The sequence below is a fragment of the Rhinopithecus roxellana genome, chromosome 2 (assembly GCF_007565055.1).
Source record: "Rhinopithecus roxellana isolate Shanxi Qingling chromosome 2, ASM756505v1, whole genome shotgun sequence".
Taxonomy (NCBI): Eukaryota; Metazoa; Chordata; class Mammalia; order Primates; family Cercopithecidae; genus Rhinopithecus; species Rhinopithecus roxellana.
The window spans coordinates 64,838,150-64,860,258 of record NC_044550.1 but is presented as its reverse complement, the minus strand read 5'-3'; the positions used below and the strand labels follow the sequence as shown (position 1 = coordinate 64,860,258).

The 22,109-nt window shown below is 39.8% G+C and overlaps 1 protein-coding gene across 1 annotated transcript; it reads left to right on the top strand.

The window, feature by feature from the left end:
* Positions 1 to 874: 874 nt before the first annotated feature.
* PGRMC2 (progesterone receptor membrane component 2) lies at positions 875 to 21,530 on the top strand. The gene is made up of 3 exons (XM_030917773.1): positions 875 to 2,332; positions 18,280 to 18,435; positions 19,386 to 21,530. Exons 1-3 carry the CDS (start codon positions 1,843 to 1,845, stop codon positions 19,481 to 19,483), a joined length of 744 nt encoding a protein of 247 aa, XP_030773633.1. The 5' UTR covers positions 875 to 1,842; the 3' UTR covers positions 19,484 to 21,530.
* Positions 21,531 to 22,109: the final 579 nt, after the last annotated feature.

Sequence of the window (22,109 nt, the reverse complement as noted above, 5' to 3'; positions counted from 1 at the left end):
GAGCCGAGATCGCGCCACTGCACTCCAGCCTGGGCGACAGAGGGAGACTCCGTCTCAAAAAAAAAAAAAAAAAAAAATCAAAAGAATATTTCATACCTAAAATTATATTAAAAGTTTAATGTCGGCCGGACGCAGTGGCTCAAGCCTGTAATCCCAGCACTTTGGGAGGCCGAGACGGGCTGATCACGAGGTCAGGAGATCGAGACCATCCTGGCTAACACGGTGAAACCCCGTCTCTACCAAAAAATACAAAAAAAAAAAAAAAAAAACTAGCCGGGCGAGGTGGCGGACGCCTGTCCCAGCTCCCAGCTACTCGGGAGCCTGAGGCAGGAGAATGACGTAAACCCGAGAGGCGGATCTTGCAGTGAGCCGAGATCCGGCCACTGCACTCCAGCCTCGGCCACACAGCGAGACTCCGTCTCAAAAAAAAAAAAAAAAAAGTTCAATGTCCATAGTTTTATTGGAACACAGCCGCACTCTTTCAAGTATTGTCTATGGCTGCTTTCTCGTTACAAGGTAGAGTTGAGTAGTTAAGGCAGAGACTTAAAATATAATCGGGCCCTTTACAAAAAATGTTTGCCAACCCCTGCTCTAATGTCTCCACTAGCTCTGAGTCTCCTCACCTCACGCACAAATACCCTAACCTACTAATTGATTTCCCACTCTTCCCCCAGCCTCTAATCCTTCAGACATCTGGCTGCTATATAACCTCTCTACAAGAGTGTCGACCCTGTCACTTGCCCCATCAGTATCATCAGTGGCTCCTCCACAACCGACAGTGAAAGGTTCAAACCTATTCTATGAGACTCAAGACAACAGACAAGGGCAAGAGAGAATACGTCAAACGAGTCGAGTGCGTGAGACTTCAGAGGTCACTTTTTCACACCAGAATTTTAAGGTGTGAGAGGCTAAAAGACGTCCCAAGTACATAAAACAGAACCTGCAAATAAGAGTGAATGACGAATAGAAAGACAACCTCAACCTGTCCACTTCCCTACGGCCGCAGAGATTATGATTCAAGGAATAACGAGACTCTAAATCCTTTAAAATTCTACAAGAGCAGCCTTGGCCAAACCCAGCGGGGAGTGGCTGCTCGGTGCCAGGGCGAGAAGCACGTAGACTGCCGATGCCAGAGAAGCCCGGTGCGGGCTCCGTGCTTTCTCTCCGTTCCAGGAAGACCCGAGCTCGTCGCCAAAACTTCTCGCCGCTTCCCGGTCTGCGCGCCCAAGCTGCCGGTTTCGCGAAAAACGCAAGGGCGCCCTGGGGAAAAGCAGACACCCCTCATGGGTTTGCGCCTTGCAGCTCAACTATGCCCCAGCCTCCCACAAGCCACCTGTCCTCCGCCAGGCGTCCCGCCCGGATCTGACCCCGGCGCGGCCGCCAAGGCGCACGTGAAGCTGCCGGGTGGAGCGGAGCGCAACGAGGCGGGAGTTTGCGGACGCGAACCCAGGCCTGGGAAGCGAAGCGATTCCGGGGCGCACGCGCAGAGCCAGGGGACTGGGAGGGGCGTAATTCCCGTAGGGGTTACGGAGGAGAGAAGAGCGCGTGGCGCTCAGGAGCCCGCGCACGCGCCGTGGTCTCGCCCCGCCCATGAGCGTCCGCGCGGCCGTCGTAGCATCTTCTCTTCAGACCCGCCCCCCTCGTCTACTTAACCTAGCGGAGGCTTGCAGCAAGAGCAGGGAAGTGTGGGGCGAGGTGGGCGGGGCGTCGCACGCGTGCGCGGCCAGCGAAAGAAGGGACGCGGCGGGAGAGATCCGAGACAACGTTACCCCGTCAACACCCAATCAGGAGCGGTCCTGACCCCGCCCCCTCTCCTCACGTTATTGGCTGGGAGGCCCCCAGATGGGCGGGGCCGGCCGTGGGGTTGGGGAGGGCAGGGGGCGGGGAGGAGGAGGAAGGCGCTGGCGGGCAGTGATGGCGGCGGGTGATGGGGACGTGAAGCTAGGCACCCTGGGGAGTGGCAGCGAGAGCAGCAGCGACGGCGGCAGCGAGAGTCCAGGCGGCGCGGGAGCGGCAGCGGAAGGGGGCGGCTGGGCGGCGGCGGCGTTGGCGCTTCTGACGGGGGGCGGGGAGATGCTGCTGAACGTGGCGCTGGTGGCGCTGGTGCTGCTGGGGGCCTACCGGCTGTGGGTGCGCTGGGGGCGGCGGGGTCTGGGGACCGGGGCCGGGGCGGGCGAGGAGAGCCCCGCTGCCTCTCTGCCTCGCATGAAGAAGCGGGACTTCAGTTTGGAGCAGCTGCGCCAGTACGACGGGTCCCGCAACCCGCGCATCCTGCTCGCGGTCAATGGGAAAGTCTTCGACGTGACCAAAGGCAGCAAGTTCTACGGCCCGGGTGAGGAGTTGGAAGGGGAGGGGAAGGACCCCCTGCAGCTCAAGCACGACCCCCTTCGGACGGGGAGGCCTCTGGGCACCGGGTTAGTTTGCCCAGCCTTCTCGTCGCCTGGACCCCCGCGCCTCGGCCGCCGCACCTGGGACGGCCCGCCCCGCCCCTACGCACACACCTCCCCCCCCCGCAGCTGCAGGCACCTCCAGCTCTTCTCCCGAAACCAGGGCCCCCGCTGGCGCCCAGCGACCAGCTCTCAGCGTTCATCTTTCTTCCATGCCATTTCACCTCGCAGTCTTTTTTTTTTTTTTTTGGCTGGATTTTTCAAAATCGTTATATTTGTCACCAGTCAACGCTGGCCCTTAACCTTTTTTGAGCCTCCTGATTCCTGGGGTGGTTGGGGCACCAGGGAAGGGAGATTTCTGAAGTTGGGACCTAAACTAAAGTTTTACGCTCTGTAATTCACAGCTTTCTTTTCCTTGCCCCCCCCCCCCCTTTTTTTTTTGGCCACTGATCTTTTTCCTTCGCTGTATTGCTCTCCGTAAGGCCACGTTTAGGGGCATGTAAAGTCCCAACCCTCCAGTCTCTGAAGTCCGGACAAATAAGCAACACCTCGAACTCTTTTTAAACCAGTTTTAGTTCGGAGTTGCTTTCCATGATTAACAAGGTATGTGGGATGAGGACAGACCAGAATGCAGAGCTTATTAAAGACTGGTAAGGATATTCGCCCTGAGTTTTGGGGGTGGAGCTCCTATACCCAGCAGGCGTGTCTCTCGTTTCTTTTTTCTTTTTTTTTCTTTTCTGCTTTTCAAGTACACGTTAATAATGACTTGTGTTTTCACTTAGCAGAACTGAGAAGAAAAAACTTAGAAGAGTTGTAGATTCATACCCCCATGTGCCAGTTATGCAAGTTAAAGATTTTTAGAACTTTGTTTTCAGAGAACTTTGTGTAGGGTAGTTGATTTAGAAGCCCTTGTTTTACAGTGTGGTTGTAGCATACATTTTGGATTATGTTAATAAACTCCAGACTCATGGAACCTGTTGGTATATCATAGAGTTGAGCAACACTGTACATCCTGGTTGTGCACTGATTAGTACTAAGCTTTACAAAAAGAAAAGTGGTGACTACAATAAGAATAAATAATTAAATTAGAAACCTAAAGTGACCTGGTATTGGAGAGAGTACATCCAAGCCTTAAAGTCATAGGGTTGGCAGTCTGGAAATAAGCTGGTTTTCTCCTTAATTTAATCTCTAAGTGTTTGAGATTTATTGACACTTAAAAATATGTATTTCTGATTTCAATGGTAGCTGGAAGATATTTTAGAAGTGCTTGGTTTGTAGTTTGTTCATTGGACTAGGATAAGAAATAGGAGATTTTTGGTGTTGAATTACGTAATTTATTTCTTAGTTGTTTGTACTTCTGTATATATACACATTTAGTCCAACCAAGTGAATACATAGCTTACAGAGTTTTTGCTTCTAGTTATATAAATGTGAGCACAGGGTGTCTACTGAAATCTTATATCAGCTGAAATGGTTAATACATTTTTGTTTACTTAAGCACACGTGGGACAAGAGTAACAGGGCCAAAGTACAGTATTTAAACAGGCCAAGTGAAGTAAACTTTTTTTAAATCAAGGATTTACACAGCATTTTATACCTAGTTCAAGCTTTTTCCCCATTAGTATTAAAATGTGTGTTAAGTGATTAGAAATCCTGTACAGGTTTAAATTTTTAATATAGACCTTACCCAGCTGAAAGATCAGCTTTTGTACCCTCTGTCTGAACTACCACTGAAGAAAACGAAGTATTAGTACAAAGAATTGTATTAGTCCTCACACATTATGCCTTGGCAGTATCTGAAAATAGCTAGGAGAGACAGTCATAGAAACAGTTTGGCAGCCTCCAGTGGCAAATGTTTGTTCTGTGATAGAAATTAAAAATTAAAGCCAGGCGCGGTGGCTCACGCCTGTAATCCCAGCGCTTTGGGAGGCCGAGGCAGGTGGATCACCAGAGGTCAGGAGTTCGAAACCAGCTTGGCCAACCTGGCAAAACCTCGTCTCTACTAAAAATACAAGAAAATCAGCCAGTGTGGTGGCAGGTGCCCGTAATCCCAGCTACTCGGGAGGTGGAGACAGGGAGAATTGCTGGAACCCAGGAGGTAGGGGTTGCAATGAGCCGACATTGCCCTATTGCACTCCAGCCTGGATGACAGAGAGAGACTCTGTATAAAAAAATAAATAAAAATTAAGAGTCATAGGTGGTAGATTGCTTTTTTATGGTAAGTGCACTGAGGGAGGCTCTTGAGATTACAATGGAAAAGTCAGTTTTAGATTAGTTTCTGCCAGTTCCTAGGTTCTGATGAACAGCCTAAGAGTGATATACAGTTAGTATTCTACAGTTAATCAACAGCCTAACAGATATTTGAATATTTTATTATTGAAAGGAACCTTAAAGCCAGATCATTTTATGGGCTCAGAATATGTTGATATTGCATATTAATAGAAAATGTAATAAGTAGTACTTTTCAAAAAATCTTAAAGCCAAATTTCTGGCTGTAAAACAGATACAAGTTCAGTTTTGCTTTTAATTTTTATTTTCATCTTCATAAATTAAGCAGTTTTGTAGCAGAATAATTCAGAAGCAGTAATTGTTAGTTTCTATGCCTAACCAATATCTACTCTAATTTCACAGTAATGGTTTTAGGATTAAATTTTGTAAGATTTTTCCATAATGCTGAACATACGTTTATTTTTAGACATACGTTTTTAAAGTTCAGACTCTTAATTAAATATTGACAATATAATTTGGTGGAGTATACACATTTTGGCAAACAGTTGGCATTAACTGTATTTGCCAATATTAAATTTAGTAACAGATTAGGCGCTTGGCCAGCATGTGAGGAGAGTTTGGTCATGTAAAACTGAATATTCAAGGAGAAAGAAAACCAGATTTGTGAAGCACCTACTATATCAGATCCATTAATTTTTTTATCTCCATAATTCCTCAGTGAAGTTGGTAAGTATTTCTGCTCTACAGATGGGGAGTCTGAGGTTTAGGTATTTTAGGTAAATTGGCTTGGATCACATGTATGTCTGATAAATCCAGATGGATATTACCACAAAGCTTACCTATACTATTTCCAGTAAACTGCATCATCTGATAAACTTGTAAAGAATCTTTTATTTTTCTAACTCACCAAGCATAACTTGTAGAGAATCTTACTGTTGTTTTTCTTCATACCTTTCCCTGGTTCCCATAAATCCAAGGATATAAAGCCTCAAAAAAACATGCTTTCGGCCAGGCACGGTGGCTTACATGTGTAATCCCAGCACTTCGGGAAGCCGAGGCAAGCGGATCACATGAGGTCAGGAGTTTGAGACCAGACTGGAAAACATGATGAAACCCTATCTCTACTTTAAAAAAAAAAAAAAAATTTTTAAATAAATAAATAAAGGCCAGGCACGGTGGCTAATACCTTAATCCCAGAACTTTGAGAGGCCAAGGCGGGCAGATCACCTGAGGTCAGAAGTTCGAGACCAGCCTGGCCAACATGGTGAAACCCTGTTTCTAGTTAGCCGGGCATGATGGTGGGTGCCTGTAATCCCAGCTACTCGGGAGGCAGAGGCAAGAGAATTGGTCGAACCCAGGAGGCAGAGGTTGCAGTGAGCTGAGATCGTGCCATTGCACTCCAGCTTGGATGACAGAATGAGACTGTCTCTCAAAAAAAAAAAAAAAAAAAAAAAGTGCTTTTATGGCTTTATGTTATACTGCCCAAAATGGTGGCCCCAAGTGGTTAATTAAATGTAAATTAATTAAAATTAGATATAATTAAAAATTGAGTTTTTTTTTTTTTTTTTTTTTTTTTTTTTTTTTTGAGACGGAGTCTCGCTCTGTCGCCCAGGCTGGAGTGCAGTGGCCCGATCTCAGCTCACTGCAAGCTCCGCCTCCCGGGTTCACGCCATTCTCCTGCCTCAGCCTCCCAAGTAGCTGGGACTACAGGCGCCCGCCACGTCGCCCGGCTAGTTTTTTGTATTTTTAGTAGAGACGGGGTTTCACCATGTTAGCCAGGATGGTCTCGATCTCCTGACCTCGTAATCCGCCCGTCTCGGCCTCCCAAAGTGCTGGGATTACAGGCTTGAGCCACCGCGCCCGGCCAAAAATTGAGTTCTTTAGTAACACCAGCCACATACAAAGTGCTCAGCCCCCCATGGCTACCGTTTTGGACAGTGCACTTAGTTTTTTTTTTCAGATTGTGAGACTGGCATGCCACCTATTGCACTAACAAGGCACCTTTTAGAGTATTTCTGTCTTCCCAGAGAGTTGTTGAAAACACTTATTCTAAAGGTCGGAGGAGGAGGAAACTTCATTTATTGAGCTTAGTATCTCTGATTTTCAAACAGCTCTATGAGATTGCCCAAAGCCACATATCTAGTAGGTGGCAACGTAAGAATTAAATCCAGGTTTTCATAGCTTCAGTCTTTCCCATTGTATCACAACATAGTCTATTCAGTTTCATATGTTTACAGAATCATAAGTTTTGAAGACTCAAACAGCTAGTATAATTTTTAACACTTTGATTTAATATTACTGCTGTGGAACTTTACCAAAACAGTGCTTTTATTTTTTTGGAATGGCAAAAAGTTATACACTTGACCTTTTTGATAGTTTATCTCACGTTGTTGAAACTTATAATACTGCTGCTCCCTTATTCCAGGTAGAATATTCTTTGACATATACCAAAGCTATATTTTTTCCAACTTACCTTTTTTTTTCTTTTTTTTTTCTTTTTTTTTGTTTTTTTCTATTTTTTTCTTTTTTTTTTTGTTGTTTTTTTTTGTTTTGTTTTGTTTTCCAACTTACCTTTTAAGTTCCACTGAAAGAAAAAAGTCACATAAGAAGAACCCCATGAGATGCCTAATATTTAGGAGGTTGGGGAAAAGAACACATGTACCTTGAAGTGTTTTTCCTCCATTTTAAACTTTATCTTCAATATGTTCACTTTTATTTAATACTTTAGTTTGCAGAATTGGAAAATCTATGTTTGTAGAGTTGCATCGTAAAAACCGGACCCAATCTTACCTATTTCTTCATGGATGTCCTAAAGTTGACACTACCCACCTCTCATCCCAGCTTCTTGCTTTGAAGCCAACTGGCTTTGTTGTTTGGGCTAATGCCCATATGCTTCTATTACCTACCAGTAAGATAAAAGGATTAGCTAGGTTTTCTGATGGTTTTTTTATATTCTGCTCAAATTTCTACTAGTTATTTCTATTTTAACTACTTAGTTGGCTCTGAATTCAACATCATCCCATTGCTTTTAATCTTTGAGGGCATTGTATTTGTGTTAAATACTGAAGCATATTATAAAAGGATAGCTTGAAACTGGAAGCTATTATTCAGGGTGGAAGAAAGGAGTAGATTTAATAACATCTGGAATTAACCATTCAGATTCTTTTAATTATTTTTTCAACACTCTGACATAGACCACTCCTTTCCCTGTGCACGCATGACAGACCTGACTGTATAACTCCTGTATTCTTTTGGAGCCTATATCCAGTCTCAGGATCTTTAATAATAGGATTTCAGCTCCATTTTTAAATACTGAGAAAGACTTCCCTGGATTTCATTACAGTAAAACCTTAAGATATGAGAAATAGAGTTAACTGAGTCTTCAAAACAGATGTTTTCCTATCCTCATGGAGTTAATAGTCTATTAAGGAAGACAGGCAGTAAACAAGGATTTCAGTATGTAATTATAATCTGTAATTAAACATGCTGTAAAAGAAATTAATAGAATGGGAATAGAGGATAACAAAGGACTTTATTTAGATTAAGTGGCTAAGCAAGATTACCTTTTTTATGTTAAATTGTCAAGAAAAAGGACTTGACATTTAAGCAAAAACCTAACAGAGCCAGCCATACAAAGACTGGGTATGAGAATGTTCTGAAGTGAGATTATTACTATGCCTACTATACTGAGCAAAGCCATCTAGCAGTAGATCTAGAACTGATCATATTAGAAACACCTTTAATACTGTTGATTTTCAGATTTGGCTTCAGCCTTTATCTGATTAGTATTAACACAGTATTTCATTTTCCATCCCTTTACTTTTAGTCAATCTGTGTTGTTTTATTTTTCACACATTAATGACATATAGCTGGATTTTTTTCATTAAATCTAATATTAGCACTGTGTCCTTTAATAGCTTAATTAGTGTATATGTTTTGTGATTACTGGTATATTTAGGTTTATTTCTATCATCTTATTTTGTGATTTCCCTTCACCTTACTTTTCTTTGCCTCTTTTCCCACTATCTTTCCTTCTCAGACTGATTTATTTCTTCCATTTTCTCCCCTCTACTGATGTAGATGTATTCTATTTCTATCCTTTTGGTGATTTCCTTAAGTTTTTGCTGTAGATGACTATCCTATGCTTCTGAATAATATAAGAATTTTAGCCAAACATCATTGTAGTGTGAATTAGAAAAAGCTGCCTCTTTAAGATACTTTACTGACATTTGACAGATTATTTCTTAATAAATAAGCAAAACTGCCATGACTACAAATATAGATAGTATCCCCTGCATTATACATAGTCTTATGTTGAGGCCCTGGTTAGAAAGCTTTAACTCTGATTCCTCCCCCATCCCGTTTTCCACAGTATCACTATTAGACTTTAGTTTCACTATATTTTTTCAAAGTCCGCCCCAAAATTGATAAAATTATCTTTTTAAAATAGTTCTTGTTTAAATTTACCAGCATGGTTATCATTTTTTAATTTACTGTTGTTTGTTACATCTCATTTCTTTGTTTGGAGTTCACTTTTTATTTTAGTGAGGTATGTCCTATAGTTTTTCACTGGCAGGAAAAATTTTTTTGTTTGTCCTCACTCAGGAATAATAGTTTGGGTTTAGAATATAAAATTGGAGAGTGGGCCAGGCCCAGTGGCTCATGCGTATAATCCTACCATTTTTGGGAGACCAAGGTGGGAAGACTGCTTGAGCCCAGCAGTTCAAGACTAGCCTGGGCAATATGGCGAGACCCTGTCTATTACAAAAATATAAAAAATTGGCCAGGCATAGTGGTGTGCACCTGTGGTCCCAGCTACTCAAGAGTCTGAGGTAGTAAGATCACTTGAGCCCAGAAGATCAGTGAGCCTTCATCACACCACTGCACTCAAGCTGGGTGACACAGCGAGACCCTGTCTCAAAAAAAAGTGTACATTGACCTTATTTTACCTCAGCTCTTCCGTAGCGTTACGCCACTGTCTTCTACTTGTTGGTGGGGAGTCGGCTTGTAGTCTGTCTTTACATTTATTAATCTGTTTCTTCCCTTTGGTTGTAGTTGAGATCTTTCTGTCTTTGGGGTTTTCTTCTTTTACTAGGATTTGTCCAGGTGTGGTTTTTTATTTACCACGTACCAAACTCTACTCAAGTCTGTGGATATATTGTCCTTTTTTTTTTTTTTTTTTTTTTTCCAGAAAATTTGCTGTTACTTACTGCCTCCTCCATTATCTCTGTTCCTTCCTCTGGAACTGTTAGTAGATACACATTAGGTTTTCATCTATTCTTTTTTTTTTTTTTTTTGAGACGGAGTCTCGCTCTGTCGCCCAGGCTGGAGTGCTGGGGTGCAGTGGCCGGATCTCAGCTCACTGCAAGCTCCGCCTCCCGGGTTTACGCCATTCTCCTGCCTCAGCTTCCCGAGTAGCTGGGACTACAGGCGCCCGCCACCTCGCCTGGCTAGATTTTTTTTTTGTATTTTTTAGTAGAGACGGGGTTTCACCAGGTTAGCCAGGATGATCTCGATCTCCTGACCTCGTGATCCGCCCGTCTCGGCCTCCCAAAGTGCTGGAATTACAGGCTTGAGCCAGCGCGCCCGGCCGTTTTCATCTATTCTTAATGTCTCTTAATCTTTCCTTATGTACCGTTTCTTAATAATTTTAAGCAAATTTACTTTAGTTCGTTAATCTGCTTCTATTTATTCTTGGGATGCCAGTTCTCCTATCTGTTATATGTGCTCACTCCTCTATGATGGTTTGTTTCTTCATGTAGTTTATATTTTTTATTGTGAACTTATCTTCAGTAGTTACTTTTTTTAATTTTGGAGTATTTCCTGTAAAATTCCATGAGCCCTAAGTTGTGAAAGTGGTCCTGTAAAGTGGTTTGGGTGTGTTGTGAAATAGGGCCTCACGTAAGTTAAAACAATGATTTTTTTAATTAAGTAATACATGCTCAAAATAGAAAATTCAAAAGGATATACAGTGAAAAATAAGTCTGTTTCCCACAACTACTCCCAGCCACCAGGTTCCCTTCCAAAGAGGCAAAGGACCAGTATACGTATTGTTCTAGAGCTATTTTGGTTGCAAGTACGAGCATGTGGATGTCTTCCTTTCCCCCTACTCTAATTATAGTATACTATACATACACTTCACAATATTTTAATATCACAAGAGCCTTTCACATCAGTATAGAGAACCATCTTATTCTTTTAAATACATGCATAACGTTCTTAACGTTCTGTTATATGAATAAGTCATAATTTAACAGTCCACTATTAACATTTGTTTTCAATCTCCTGTTGCATGATGCAATAAATATGTACATGTCATTTTACACATGTGTGTAAAATTATGATTATAAAGTAAATTCCTGGAAATAAAATTACTGAGGCTTGGGATATGGACATTTTTAATTTGGATTCTTGTTTCCGAACTGCCCTTCAGAGAGGTTGGACCAATTTACCCTTGATGAAAATGCCTGTTTCTAACTTCTTGCCAAAAACGTGATATTAAGCTTCTTGGTCTTTGTCAATCTGGGTTAAAATGGTATCTCAATATTTGTTTAAATTTACACTTCTCATTTACTTAGTGAGGTTGGACTTCTTTTTAAAAAGTTGAGTCATTTATGATTCCTTTTCTACAAATTGCTTATTCATATATTCTTTGCCACAGTTTTTCTTTTTTTTTTTTTTTTTTTTTTGACACAGAGTTTCACTATTGTTGCCCAGGCTGGAGTGCAATGACGTGATCTCGGCTCACTGCAACCTCTGCCTCCTGGGTTCGAGCGATTCTGCTGCCTCAGCCTCCCGAGTAGCTGAGATTACAAGCATGCGCCACCACGCCCAGCTAATTTTGTATTTTTATTAGAGATGGGGTTTCTCCATGTTGGTCAGGCTGGTCTCGAACTCCTGACCTCAGGTGATCTGCCCACCTCAGCCTCCCAAAGTGCTGAGATTACAGGCATGAGCCATCGCGCCCGGCCTTGCCACAGTTTTTCAATCATCATATAGATCTTACAAATTTTAGGTGTTCTTTGTAAAGTAAATCAGCCTTTGTTGCAAATATTTTTTCTAGTTTAGTTGTCTTTTTACTTATTTATGGTGTTTTTTTTGAACCACACAAATTTTTGGTTTTACATATTCAAATTTATCTTTTATGGCTGCTAAGTTATGTAGTATATTTAAAGACTTTATGCACTTAAAAATTGTTTTTAAAAATGTGTAGTTTTTTTAGTACCTCTGTTTTCAGTTTTTTAGTTCCATTTGAAATTGATTTTGCTTTAAGATGTGAAATTAGAGTCCAAATTTGGTGGGATGGTGTTTGTTTGTTTGTTTGTTTGTTTTTGAGAAGGAGTCTTGCTCTGCCGCCCAGGCTAGAGTGCAGTGGCGCCATCTCGGCTCACTGCAACCTCCGTCTCCCGGGTTCAAGCGATTCTCCTGCCTCAGCCTCTCGAGTAACCAGTATTACAGGTGCCCACCACTGCGCCCAGCTCATTTTTGTAATTTTAGTATAAGAGATGGGGTTTCACCATCTTGGCCAGGTTGGTCTCAAGCTCCTGACCTCGTGATCCACCCACCTTGGCCTCCCAAGGGGTTGTGTTTTTTAACAGAAGGTTATCTAGTTGTCCCAACATGTTTCCCCAAAAGGGGAGTAATCCCTTTTTCCCAATGCTTGAAGTCATCTTGAGTGTTCATTAATTCCTGTAGATATCTGCCTTCATACTATTTTTTCACCTTGGAATTTTCATTCTACATGGGTTGGATAAACTCAGGCCCCACTCCCATAAATGGCATGGGCCTGGGGTTTTAATTTTTCCATCTTTACCCCAACCTACCCAGGGACCCTGGAGTTAAGGCCATATGCTCAGTTCACAATGTTGCTGAGAGCTTTTGACAGTAGCTCAAATTTCAGAAGCAAGATTGCATTTTCAGTCCCTTATAGAATCATACTATTCAAGAGATTATTTAGTTTGGCCTCAACTTTAGGCATGTAAGATAATTTTCCTAATTTATATTTGAGGGATCTAAGGACTACGGAAATTGAGACTTGCTCATTGTTACTTGTTGAGTGGATCCTCTAGAACCCAAGTATCTGTCTTGAGAGGTTTTATTTCAGTTTTACCATACTGCATTCTCTCTAAAAGTCTTGGGACTTACTGGACCTAAGCATAAAAAAAATTTATTAGTTCAGTTAATCACTTTTACATATTGCCTCATTTGTTGATAGGCTCATTATAATCTTATTTGGAATAAATTACACAATACTAAGTGTTATTAGTTACTCAATTTATAATCACAAAAGACTGTTGTCAAAACAGGCCTGAAAACTGCACTGTTGATAAACTTTAATTAAAGTTCATCTCTGAGAGCTGTGGTTTTTAAACTGAGAATAACTAAAATATCCCCTTAGAAACACTAAGGTAGCTATATAATCATCCTAATAATCACAGAATTATCTGTTACTACATATTTTATTTACTTTCTCCTGGAATTTTCTATTTATTAAAGTAATATTTAAAACATTTTACAATGAACATATGTTGTTGCTATTTCAAGAATATGTCACCTCATTCTAACTGATTATATTAAAGTAAGCAGTTTTAGGATACAGTACCTAATAGGTTTATTGAACTTTAAAATACATTGACCACAAGTTGGATCGACTCTAAAAACTAAATGAAATCTGAATTCTGACTAGTATACTATCATGTTGGTTTTTGTTTTTTGTGTGTTTTTTTTTTTTGAGACGGAGTCTCGCTCTGTCTCCCAGGCAGGAGTGCAGTGGCGAGATCTCAGGTCACTGCAAGCTCCACCTCCCAGGTTCATGCCATTCTCCTGCCTCAGCCTCCCGAGTAGCTGGGACTACAAGGCGCCCGCCACCATGCCCAGCTATTTTTTTGTATTTTTTAATAGAGGCAGGGTTTCACCAAGCATTAGCCAGGATGGTCACGATCTCCTGACCTCGTGATACGCCTGCCTCATGGTGGTATATTTAACAATAGCTTTGAAATAAAATTTATCTTTAAAATAAAGTCCTGGCCGGGCGCGGTGGCTCAAGCCTGTAATCCCAGCACTTTGGGAGGCCGAGACGGGCGGATCACGAGATCAGGAGATAGAGACCATCCTGGCTAACACGGTGAAACCCCGTCTCTACTAAAAAAATACAAAAAACTAGTCGGGCGCGGTGGCGGGCGCCTGTAGTCCCAGCTACTCCGGAGGCTGAGGCAGGAGAATGGCGGGAACCCGGGAGGCGGAGCTTGCAGTGAGCTGAGATCCGGCCACTGCACTCCAGCCTGGGCGACAGAGCGAGACTCCGTCTCAAAAATAAATAAATAAAATAAAATAAAATAAAGTCCTTGAATATTTGTTATGTAGGTACATTTCAGAGTATCTGCTTTGACTGAATAATGCTGTTCATTTTTTGTAGCAAGAATTTGCTTAAAATTGGGAGGCTATTTTTGGATCAGCATTATATTTTAATATTTGATAAAGCAACAGAATTTAATTCTTCTAGTTATTACTGAACTGTTAGTGTCTAAATGGGCCTTAATAATAAAAAAAACCAGATCAGTTTATGTAAACTAGCCTTTTTAGAAATAAATTAGGCTGGGCACAGGGAGGTTGAGGCAGGCAGATCACCTGAGGTCAGGAGCTCAAGACCAGCCTAGTCACCATACATGGTGAAACCCCCTCTCTACCAACAATATTAAAATTAGCCGGGCGTGGTGCCACACCCAGTAATCCCAGCTACTTGGGAGGCTGAGTGAGGCAGGAGAATCACTTGAACCTAGGAGGCAGAGGTTACAGTGAGCTGAGATCACACCACTGCACTCCAGCCTGGGTGACAGAGTGTGACTGTCTCAAAAAAAATACTAATATTTGCTTTATTTGAGTAGCTCCCTATTGTTTTAGTATTATGAATAGCCAAGTATACTTACCAAAATATTAGAATTGGTAAATATTTAAGTTTGTTAGGTAAGGGGGTAATGGAATGGGAAGGTATTGCTGACTTTTCAGATAAGCTCCTGATTGTATTATGAATGCAGGGAAATATCCTTTTATTAGACCTCAAATCCTCCTTCCTCAGATTAACCTATCCAGTTCCAACTTTAGTTCCTAATGTCATATTCTTTAATGACCTTACAGAAGACTGGGCATGGTAGCTTAGGCCTGTAATTCTAACACTTAGGGAGGCAATGGCAGGAGGATTGCTTGAGGCCAGGAGTTCAAGATCAGCTGGGCAACATAGTGAGACCTTGTCTCTACAAAAAATAAAAGAAATTAGGCAGGCCTGGTGGGCCATGCCTCTAGTCCCAGCTATTTGGGAGGTTAGGGCAGGAGGATCACTTGAGCCCAGGAAGTAGAGGATACAGTGAAATATGATTGAGCCATGGTCGAGCCATTGTACTCCAGCCTGGGTGACAGAGTAAGACCCTGTCTCAAAAAACAACAACAAAAAATTTTTGTTAATGGTCTTACAGGAAAGAGCATAGAAAACTATTACTAAAAAGACCTTTGCAGAAGTTGAATGCTTCCTGAGGGAAATTCTAAACATATGGAGAAGACAGCTTAATATAATTTAGGCAGTGGGGGAATATGTTAATCACTGAATTATTCTTTTCTGTTCAAGAGTCAACAGAACATCATTTGTCTAGAATTTGGCTTGGATTATTAACTGTTGACTCAAGTTCACTCTTACCAAGTCAATCATTTCCCACCCCCCGTACCCCAGAAAGAGCATATTTTATGAAATTTTTTTTTATTCATTCAGTGTTGAAGCTTTCTTAGGGAAGTTGGTAGAGAAATTTATTAGAGAATGCACTGGTATAAATATACTCAAAGATGGAAGACTTTCTGATCGCTGTTTTTATAATGATTTTATCTTCTTTGTATCATTTAAATGTGTTTTATGGCTTATACTCTGAAGTACCTGAAGTATATTAATGTTTGCAGGCCGTGGAGATAAGTACTATAATAGAATGCTAAGAAGAGCTATTAAGTAGGGCTTTTTTGTTACTTCTCTTCCATTTTGATTTAATAAATATTCGAAAATCTTCATTCTCTTGAAATTTTGTAAATAGTAAAATGCTCCAGTTTTCATGGTGGTTACTCCATCTTTGGACTTGTGAGTCTTCTATGTGTTTTCTTGAGGTACACTGCTTGGAGGATTTAGGAAAGTGGAAGTAGTACTCCCAGTTCTGTCCGTAATTTTAGGCAAATCACACTGAATGCCTCTGCTCCGGTTTTTTATCTGCCAAGTGGGGAAGGCAAAGTCTGTCCCTTCCACTTTGGGAAACTCTAAGAGAGGAAAGCGAGGTTGCTGGAAAATTCTTTCAAAAATTGAAACTATCATTTTCTATTTGTAGATTGTTATGGCCTTTATTAGTTTTATTTTTCCTTTTGTGTGTTTCACTTTTTGCTTTTCAAGTTTGTAAGCATTGGTCTAGTCAGCATTAAGGGTAAACATAATGTTTATATTTTTTTTGTCAATTATTTCTCAGGAAATTTTATTTTTAAACACACCAGTTCTCTGTCTCTGTCTCTCTCCTTGCCCTCCTGAAAACACCTATTGCCACAAAGCGTGTAGAATTTTGCACACACATGTGCGTGCACAAACACAGACATAACTGGTTAATACCCTTTTTTTTTTTTTTTTTTTTTTTTTTTTGAGAAAGAGTCTTGCTCTGTCGGCCCGGCCGTAGTGCAGTGGCGTGATCTCAACTCACTGCAACCTCCATCTCCTGGATTCAAGCAATTCTTCTGCCTCAGACTCCCAAGTAGCTGGGATTACAGGCGTACGCCACCACAGCTGGCTAATTTTTGTAGTTTTAGTAGAGGCGAGGTTTCACCATGTTGGCCAGGCTGGTCTCAAACTGCTGACCTCAGGTGATCCACCCGCCTCTACCTCCCACAGTGTTAGCGTGAGCCACTACACCCGGCCTGGTTAATACCCTTTTGAACGTCAGTTGAGATGATAGAAAAAGTTTGAAGGTTACGAATATTGGCCAGTGGTAAATTGTATTCCATATTCTTATATAGAAGACACATTTGAAAGTATAAAATGGTAGCCTATGTTAATAGATTAAATTAATTACAGGTACACATCCATTCAGTGGGATAATGTATAACCATTCAGTGATTAAATAATTGTTGATAGTCATGTGATACCAAGTAGCAGTATGGAAAATGCAATAAGAATAAGAAAAGCAGAATAAAAATGTACTTTACTGGAACTGTTAGCTTTACTTTCATGTTACTGTATCAATACCTATTAATGTTACTCTTAAAATTATTGCTAATGCTGCTTCTAGTTCCATGCAGTAAACTTTTCAGGGAATGAATTTCACATTTGGTTAACTTTATAGTACAGTGCTGTTTGCAACTCAAGTTAATACTCATAAATGCTTAGATACCTATTTAAGTGAAACCTCGATTTCTACTCTCAGAAGGTACAGAGACTTTTTGACACATAACTTTCAATTTCCTAAATGCTTTTACATATGAATATAATCATTTTGCTCATTTAAAAATCAAGGAAGTTCTAGTTTTTTTCTGTTTGTCTGCTTATCAAAACATACTTTGTTCTTTTATTTATAAGCCCTCTTTTTCACCACTCTGTTGTTGTTAATAATAGTGTCTTTGCCTACCATAAGTGAATCTGTTTGAAGGGTCAGAATCTTGAGTTTGTTTTTATTTGGAACTACAGCTAAGTCATTTGGAAGAAAATTATTACATTCCTACTTTATGCCAGGCACAGTGCTAGGCATTGAGGATACAGAGATGAACGAATTGCTATTCTCAAGGACAGACCTTGGGAATGGTTTTTGTCAACACATCAGTCATGCCATTTCTCCTCAGAGAGAACGGTACCTAATTCCTTGGGTAAAATGCTAATTATTGCTTAATGTGTCAGTCCAGAAGAATTATTCCTTATAGCTACTTCCTCTATTTCTCAAAAGTCATGACAAGTAAGAGCTATTATTTTCCCTAATGACTTTCCTTAGTTTATATAGATCATTGTATATATATTATGGTAGTCAGGTGATTTATTTTGAATATGAGTCCTTTTTTATTAAACCACTCAGCAAAGATTTATTAAATGCGTGTTGAGCACTGAACTAGTCCCTGGGACCACAAAGATGATACAGTCTGTTTTCTCATAGAATTGCAAACTTCATAAGGATAGCAAAGAGAAAATTGTTACAGATTCACAGTTCAGCTGAGTCTTTACATAATACATGATGTTCTGTTGATTATTTTTATTTTTTTTTGGATGCCACTATTAATTAACAGCAACCAGTAAACATTATTTCCTCTCAAGCAAACTGGCTTCTAAACCTAACCACTTAAGTTTCTTCTTCTCCCTCATTACCTCACAGTCCTCATTTTGAATATAAGTTTGGGGGTATCTGAAGTAATTGAAATGGAAGGTTTTAAGATCTAAGTGAAAAGCTTTACTTTGGTCAAAAGGCAAAAATTTCCAAGAAATTTCTTCTCTTACTCCATCTAGTATCTGTGCGTGTTTTGAAATTAAGGATATATACAAATGTGAATTATGAGGGATTTTTTTGTTTGTTTGTTGTTTTTTTCGTTTTGTTTTTGTTTTTTACTTTTTCCTTTGAGACATTCTAAAATATTGTTAGGTGATCTAAATAATTTCTTTTCTTTTTTCCAGCGGGTCCATATGGAATATTTGCTGGTAGGGATGCCTCCAGAGGACTGGCCACATTTTGCCTAGATAAAGATGCACTTAGAGATGAATATGATGATCTCTCAGATTTGAATGCAGTACAAATGGAGAGTGTTCGAGAATGGGAAATGCAGTTTAAAGGTATTTTTATTTTGTTGGATTCTTTGGAAAATTAAATATTTGTTCAAAGAAAATATATGCTATTTCACATGCTTTAAGAGCCTAAAGATGTCATCTGTTTTCATTGCCATCATTATTTGATAATATTTTTAAAGATAGCTAAAGCTGAGTGGAGTGGCACACGCCTGTGGTCCCAGCTGTTGATGGGAATCCCTTGAGCTCAGGAGTATAAGTACTAACCTGGGCAACATAGACTTGTCCAAAAAAAGAAATTGCAAAAAATAGCTAAATAAAAATATGGTTGTTACATGTGATACTTATTTTGAAAATCCATATTTAAAAAATGACTTGTTACAAACTCTAAGCCTCATAAAAATTGTGATACTTGTAGTCCTTTAAAGCTTGTTCATTAAGGTTTAGTTTTTTAAAAATACAGGCTTATATTTAAAACTGAATTGATTACTGATTTCAATATTATAATTTATTCTAAAATGATTTTACAGGTCTTAACACTCGAAATGTAGGTAAAAAATATCGTTCCCCTTTATTATGCCCTCATAACATCAGTTTTTACCACTTGTGTGACGCTGTCCCAGCTGTTTATCTGACCCCTGGGTCCCTTGGAACAACTGTTCTGGTTTGGCTGGGTACTGAGATGGGTCCTGGACTTAACTCGTTTTTACAAAAGATCTCCAAATGATTCTGATGCAGTATCCAACTAAGAATCACTGGTACAGACCACCCTCTTGAAAGAATTCCCAAGCCTTGTAAGTTCCCTGATCCTGTTTTCTTTTGTTGAAGCTTTACATGTGTATAAAGACCAGCCATGGTGAAGCAATTTTAGAATATTTAGATAATATTCTAATATCATATTTTATATGATTCTAAAACAGACAAATGCCTTTTCTCTGTGTAATGGAATAATGAAACAAATTTGATCACCACTGATTTTCTTTTGATGTATCTTTCAGAAAAATATGATTATGTAGGCAGACTCCTAAAACCAGGAGAAGAACCATCAGAATATACAGATGAAGAAGATACTAAGGATCACAATAAACAGGATTGAACTTTGTAAACAACCAAAGTCAGGGGCCTTCAGAGCTGCAATTCTTACTCCCTTTCACAGAATGTCCAGCGTCTGGGTTTGATTCACCTGCTGCGAAAAACATTCAACAAATTGTGTACAAGATAAATGAATATCACTATGAAGATTTGATTACTAGACATTATTTATGCTGCCAAACTCATTTGTGCAGTTGTTTGTAATGTCTAGTGGGGCTTCATCATCCTGAAAAGAAGGAGACAGGGATTTTTTTTAAAGAGCAAGAAAGTCACAATATTCTTTTCTTTCCTTCCTTATTTCCTTCTTTTCTTTCTTCTTTTTCTTTCTTTTTAAAATGTATTGAAGACAACCAGATATGTATTTGCTACTCAGGTGTACAAATCTCCTCAAGAAATGTCAAGGGATTCCTCTGTCACATACTGTGTTTTTATTTTACCATTGGTGAGGGAGGTGACCTGATCAGGGGAGGTGGGGGTACACATCAATTTGAGTAGTTTAGGCTACTGGAACATTAAAATGTGAATTCCCAAATTTTGTTTTTGTCTTTGTCAGGGAAAAGAAAAATACCTTTATAAATCTTTGGAAATTAGAAGAAGAAATTTCAGGTGGGTTTAAGTCAGAGCTAGTTCCCCAACAGAAACATCATTTGAAACCAATTTTTATCCCTTCTCTTTCCTTCCCTTTCCCTAAATCAAATCAATATTAATTGTGCCTTATTTCACTTAACATAGACTTGAATTATTTTTAGGGAAAGCCCCTATAATGAATTCAGAAGTCACTACAAGCAGCATTAAGACTGAAGTTGGAATATTCTGTTGAACGTAAAACCTTGATATCATTCTGTGTATATAGAATGTAAAAGGAATATTCAGTGTTAACTGCCATATATGTAATATACACAAACTCTATTAGCATTGTGATGGCCAAATGCATTCCCCTGTGCTTTTCTGTTTTAAAAAAAATTGAGAAATCAACTCTTATCCCCAACAGCTGCCTAATTTTAGGAGTCTGACCCTCCACATCTCACTGGTGTGGGTGCATGGGGCTGTGGAGTGGATATCTGTATGGGTGTGTCTGAATGTGTGTGTGAGCACCTTGGAAGGGACTCTTTCTGCAGATACTGTAAATACAAGTACCATTTTAATAAAGCATGTACAATAAACCAAAATAAGCTTGAGTTGGACTTTATATACAGAACTGTAAGCCAGTGCAATATGATAACAGTTGTAAGATTGTGCATTTGATTCAAGAAAAAATCTTGGAAATGAAAAGCAGGCACTGGGTAACCAAGTTGTACACATTGTACCACATTCAGCATAACTTTAGGAATAAATTCCACTTTGTAGAACATTCTCCAGAAATCTGAGATTATTCAGGTAAGAATTGGTATATTAAATGTACATCTTTTTACTTTGATGCCAACTGATTATACTAGATGTAATAGCACTCCAGGTGGTCGTTATTGAACACAAAGCATTAAAAGAATATTGCACTGATAGATACTAAATTATTCTTTTAATAGGCTGATAAAGCCCTTACTAAAAGCCCCACATACTTCAATTATTTTATTTCATTATGACTACTTAGGTTCTGGGCTGGGGACAAGTTCACTTAAAACAGTTTTATTTAACAAGTCGCCAGTTAAAAGACTTCTGCTTTGTAGCTATATGCAGAAGCCATCAAACAAGGGGGAACTTTTAACTGCAACAATAAGCTAAAGTATGTAAAATGCTGCATTCTATTCAGTCTTGGAGTGCTTTGTAGAAAGTTATCTTCAGCCAAATCTTTGCTGAAGACAGGTGTGGAGTGCTGGTAAATGCTTTGTGTTTTTATGTAAAATATTTCCTAAACAAAAAATGTTAAAAGTACATGTCCTCTGTAGTAAACTGATATCTATATATATGAATCATTCAAGCCTAAAGTCTAGTAATAAACTGTACTTATGAATAGAGAAACCCTAAATATTCATGCAGTAAAAGTTATGTGGTCTGTTAAAAATGAGTAATTTATGTTTTGGACTTGAAATAAACAGTGTTCTGTAGATAATTCCTCAACTTCAGTTGAATTTTTCTCATTCTCAGGTAGTTTTTCAGGTAGTGTTTGAATGAGGGGACCAGACAGTGCTGGTATTATTCCTGTTCCTGCTCCCAGTCTCTCCCCCCACACACACTCCTGCTTTTCCAAACTTGCCTGATAATTAGAATTGCTTAAGGTACAGATTCTTAGCCTTCAATCCAGACCTACCACCTGCTAAGCCAGAATCTAAAGAGAATGGGCCTCAGAATTTATTTGTAAGGAATGCCTCAGGTAATTGTTATGAACAGGAACTCTTAGGAAACACTAATTTTTCAAGTTAGTATTGACCATCTTTGTCAGGCACTTGAAATGGCCTTACTCAGGTAATTTTGATCTGATTCCCTTCATTTGGTTTTGTGTCATTCACGAGACTTCACAAAATTCTAATGTATGATTTTAGAAAACAGCAAATTTTGATAGTCTTTAGATTTTTATCTTTGGGTAGCATTTCCAAGTTGGCATATCTCCCACATTAAAGCTATACTCTATGTACTAGCCAGTTTCTCTGCATTAGGAAATGAACCCATAACAGTTACAGATCAGGTTTTTAAAA